This window comes from Zingiber officinale, chromosome 9A, assembly GCF_018446385.1.
Source record: "Zingiber officinale cultivar Zhangliang chromosome 9A, Zo_v1.1, whole genome shotgun sequence".
NCBI classification, from domain to species: domain Eukaryota; kingdom Viridiplantae; phylum Streptophyta; class Magnoliopsida; order Zingiberales; family Zingiberaceae; genus Zingiber; species Zingiber officinale.
The window spans coordinates 101155144-101159992 of record NC_056002.1 but is presented as its reverse complement, the minus strand read 5'-3'; the positions used below and the strand labels follow the sequence as shown (position 1 = coordinate 101159992).

Genomic DNA, 4849 nt, shown 5'->3' with positions numbered 1-4849 from the left:
TGGCCGACTGATAACCATGATTTTACTATACTATTCTCATTCATATAATCATGGTTTGATGTAATTTTCTTATATAGAACCCATATTTACATTACATTTTTATACATTGTATCAATTTTGGACTTAATTGCAAATTAGTCTATTTTCATGGTATTTTGATGCTAATATTTGTTTATTATTTTGTAGGCATCAAAAGGGTCATGGACCTGATCAGTGTGGGCTGCACTTGGGTTCGAATCTAGGGCTTATCGAGGCTATCAATCTTTGGATTGATTTGGGCCGTTCGTTGAAGTTTGGAGAGATCTGAGCCATCCGACAAGCATCTGATTCATCAGACTTGATGGGGAGCAGATCTAATCCGTTGATGAAGATCCAGAGATTTTGATCCAGATCTGAACTCATTTAGCCGTTGATCAAGCCTGGATTGTTTTGGATCGTTGGATCAGATGAGGAGAGGTTTAAAAACGTTGAGAAGCTACAGTAGACCTGGAGCTCGGTTCTTCGCGACATTGCCACTGTTCACCGTCTTCATCCTTTGCGACGCCGACGCTCCCATCGATATCCAGATCGGAATTCAAGATCTGTCATCACCAAAATCATTTGGAGTGACCGACGACTACTGTTCGATCACCAGATTGCGATTGGAGGAGGTTCTTCTACCGCGATCTTCGCACCGACGCATTCCAGACGACCTCAGATTTGGGGAGTTCTTCCGATCTGAGGGAATCTACCAGGCAACAGAAGTTTTGGAGGAGTTTTTCTGGGATTTCTGAATCATATTTGTTCTTTAATTCTTTCACGATTTTGGCATTGATTCGATCGATCGATTGCCGATCGAGATTCATTTTTCTTCCTATGTTCTTCGGGCAGTGAACATTCTGATGAGATTGTAAGCTTATAGGGAGGTTTCTATAAGCTGAACACTTCTCAATTCTCAACCGTGACTCTAAGTTGATTTGGTGATTACTCACGGGAGTTTCCGAGAATTTCTCTGCAATTTGGCAGCGAGACAGAACTTGAATCAAAGATTTGAGATGAAGATGTTTCTTCATTTGGCCTTTAGTTTCAGTTCATAGATCTGTAGATTTAATTTGTTTTGTTTCCTTTTCGTTGCAAGAAAAATCCAATTAAAGTTTATTCTGTTAGATTTCACCATTGAAATTCTGATACAACATTTAGATGAGTTTGAATAAAATTCAGATACTCAGATTAGGGATTCTAGGTTATCATTCAGATCTAAGTTCCAATTTAAATCCTGAATTTGCTGACTTGTAGACTTCAATTAGATTAGAATTAAAAGAAAAATCCATTTTCTTAAATTGTTGGTGATCTGGTCAGGTTTAGTTTAGATGCTTAGATTTATCTAGTATTTGCAATCTAGAGTTTGAGCTTTTCATAGGGAAGTTCGACTACAATTTTCTTATTAATTCTAAGAAGCTTTACTTGTACAGTAGATTGATTGTTCAAAATAAATTTTGTGAAGCACACATTTCTTTTAATTTCGTGGTGTTAGTTTATGAGAAGGATTCACGTTTAATCTGAGATTGTAATAATTTGAATTTCTTTTCCAAAATAAGGTTCAGCTTGAATTTCATAATTCTAGCCATCATTCATTTTCTAGTTAACCTCAGAAAAATACGACTTGGGACTCCATACTACATCTCTTATATTTAGTTTTGAATTGTTCCAATTTTAATTAATTTGATGCACCACGTGACATGTAATATGGTTGACACCAAATTTTGGCGCCGTTGTCGGGGAACAACTAGAAAAGTGTGATTGTTCTAGATTGTGAAATTTTTGATTAATTTGTTTTGCATTTTATTGGTTTTCATTGGACTTATCTGAATACTCATTTTGTTTTTGATGTCATGACCAGGACTTCAAAGGACAAATTATTTGAGTTAGATCCAGAAATTGAGAGGACTTTCAGGGCTTTGAGAATTCAAGAGAAAGCTTCAGAAGGCTCTGAAAATACCTTATCACATTCAGATATTTCCATGGATGATCATAACAGAACCATAAAGGAGCTTGCAGCTCCTGATGAGGCTTTTAAGTATTCATGCATCACTTATCCAACTTTAGCAGGAGATTTTGAGTTGAGATCAGGGTTGATTCACCTACTTCCTAAATTTCAAGGGTTATCTGGAGAAGATCCAAATAGACATTTGCATGAATTCCATGTGGTATGCTCAACCATGAAGCCACAGGGAATTTCAAAAGAAGATATCAAGCTAAGGGCTTTTCCATTTTCATTGACTGGGGTATCAAAGGATTGGCTATATTATTTGCCACCAGGATATATAACCTCATGGATTGATATGAAGAAGGCTTTCTTGGAGAAATTCTTTCCAGCCTCAAGGACTGCAACTATTAGGAAAAGCATATGTGGGATTCAGCAAGTGGTGGGAGAGACATTATATGACTATTGGGAGAGATTTAAGAAATTATGTTCAAGTTGTCCTCAACACCAAATCAGTGAGCAGTTACTAGTCCAATACTTCTATGAGGGTTTATTACCTATGGACAGAAGTATGATAGATGCAGCAGCCGGAGGAGCTTTAGTGAACAAAACTCCAGAACAAGCACGGGAGCTAATTTCGAACATGGCTGAAAATTCACAGCAATTTGGAAGTAGAGCACTCACTACTAGAGGAGTTGGTGAAGTTCAAATGGCTTCTAATGAACAAAAGGAGATAAAGAATTCATTGATGGAATTAACGACCTTGGTGAAACAATTAGCCTTGAACAATGCTACTCAACCTTCTGTTGTGCCGAATATGCAATTTCCATGTAAACAAAGCATAGGTTGTAGCATTTGTTCGAGTCAAGATCACCTTTCAGAACTTTGTCCAAATCTCATTCAAGATGAATCTTTGGCAGCATTCTCTAGAGCTCAGTTCCAACAAAAACATGACCCATATTCATCTACATATAATCCGGGTTGGAGAGATCATCCAAACGTGAAGTATGGCAATTCATTCTATCAACATCCATCTTCAAATCAGCATTTCAGCCACAATTCCAGCAATTTCCAGCAACCTCAGCAAGGTTTCCAGCAGCATAATCAGAATTTTTAGCAAGGTTTTCAGCATCATTACCAACCTGCAAATCAATATCAGCAATCGTATCAGCCTTATCAGCAATTTCAGAATCAGAATCAGAATCAGCATTATCAATATCAAAATCAGAATTTCCAGCAAGCAATTCCAGCACTTCCAGCACCTACCAGGATGAGTTTAACTCAAGGAGGTTCCAATAATATTTCAAATTCAGATCCACAACAAGCTAGATTGGAGGAATTAACGCAGCAAATTCTTCAGCAGCAACAAAATCAGGAAAGGCAGATTGGGCAATTGGCTTCTAGCATTAATCAGATTCAAGCTCAGGGATCGAGTCAATTGCCATCTCAAACAATTCCTAATCCTAAAGGGAACGTTAGTGCATTAACTTTAAGGAGTGGGAGAAAAGTTTCAGAATCTTCAAGAGGAAGAGCTGCTGCTGAAAATTTTTCAGAAACCCAGCCATCCGGTTCCAGCAATGAAGAACTTCCAGAAGTGCAGAATGTGCCAGTTTCAAGTTCTAATCCAATTCACATTGACCCCTACGGTTTGGAGCATTCACAAGGAGGTGGAAATCTAATGCCAGATTTTTCCAGCAACTCTTGTCCCGCTGAACATTTTCCAGCAACAACTCCAGGAAGCAGCAAATCTGGAGATGCAGGATTTCAGAATTCAGAGTCGTGCATTCCATTGCCTTTTCCTCAACGCAAAGTTCCACCAAGGAAGAATGTAGAGGAGGAGAAAGCAAAGGAGTTCCAAGAGCTTGTGGATTTATTTAGCAAGGTAGAAGTAAATGTTCCTTTACTCACAATGATCAAGCAAATTCCAAAATATGCAAAAATTTTGAAGGATCTTTGTGTGCACAAGAAGAAATTGAAGGGGAATGAGTTGATTAGCATGGGCAAGAATGTGTCTGCACTTCTTCGAACAGTTCCTCAGAAATGCGAAGATCCTGGAGTTTTTACAGTTCCTTGCGAGATTGGAAGTAATCTTTTTAAGGATGCCATGCTGGATTTGGGAGCTTCAATTAATGTGATGCCAAAATCAGTTTTTCAAACTTTAGGCATTGGACCATTACAACCTACAGGAGTAGTCATTCAGTTAGCCGACCGCAGTCAGACTCACCCAGCTGGAGTTATTGAAGATGTATTGGTGAAGGTGAGAGAACTTATCTTTCCTGCAGATTTTTATATCTTGGACATGGAGGGAGACTATCTGGCCAGTAGATCTCCACTCATTCTTGGACGACCATTCTTGAAGACTGCAAGGACAAAAATTGATGTTCATGCGGGCACACTTTCTATGGAGATAGGTGATACAGTGGTCCGATTCAATATTCTTGACGCTATGAAGCATCCTAGAGAGGATCATTCTATTCTTAGTTTGGACATCTCAGAGGAGCTGGACAGTGTAGATTTCTTTTCAGTGGTTGATTCAGACTCAGATGCTGCAGAGGGTGGTATAGGTGATTTTTTGTTTTCAGAAGAGGAGGATATTTCAGCCGTGGGAGTGGATGATGAATCTTGTGGATTATTTCCAAGTGAGAGAGATAAATTATGCGTAGGGGATTGCTTAGGAGAAGCTCTATCCCTAGGATCGCCCAGAGAAGATAAATTATGCGTAGGGGATTGCTTAGGAGAAGCTCTATCCCTAGGATCGCTTTTAGTTGACCAGACACAAGATGGGTTGAAGCCATTGCCGCCACACTTGAAGTATGCTTATTTAGGAGAGAACCAGCAGCTACCTGTCATCATTGCCCAGAATCTAGAACCAGTACAAGAAAGCAG

General features: G+C 39.0%; 1 protein-coding gene across 1 annotated transcript; it reads left to right on the top strand.

The window, feature by feature from the left end:
- The first annotated feature begins 1871 nt into the window (after window positions 1-1871).
- LOC122019389 lies at window positions 1872-3080 on the top strand. Its single transcript, XM_042576861.1, has one exon. The coding sequence runs from the start codon at window positions 1872-1874 to the stop codon at window positions 3078-3080; it is 1209 nt and encodes a 402-aa protein (XP_042432795.1).
- Window positions 3081-4849: the final 1769 nt, after the last annotated feature.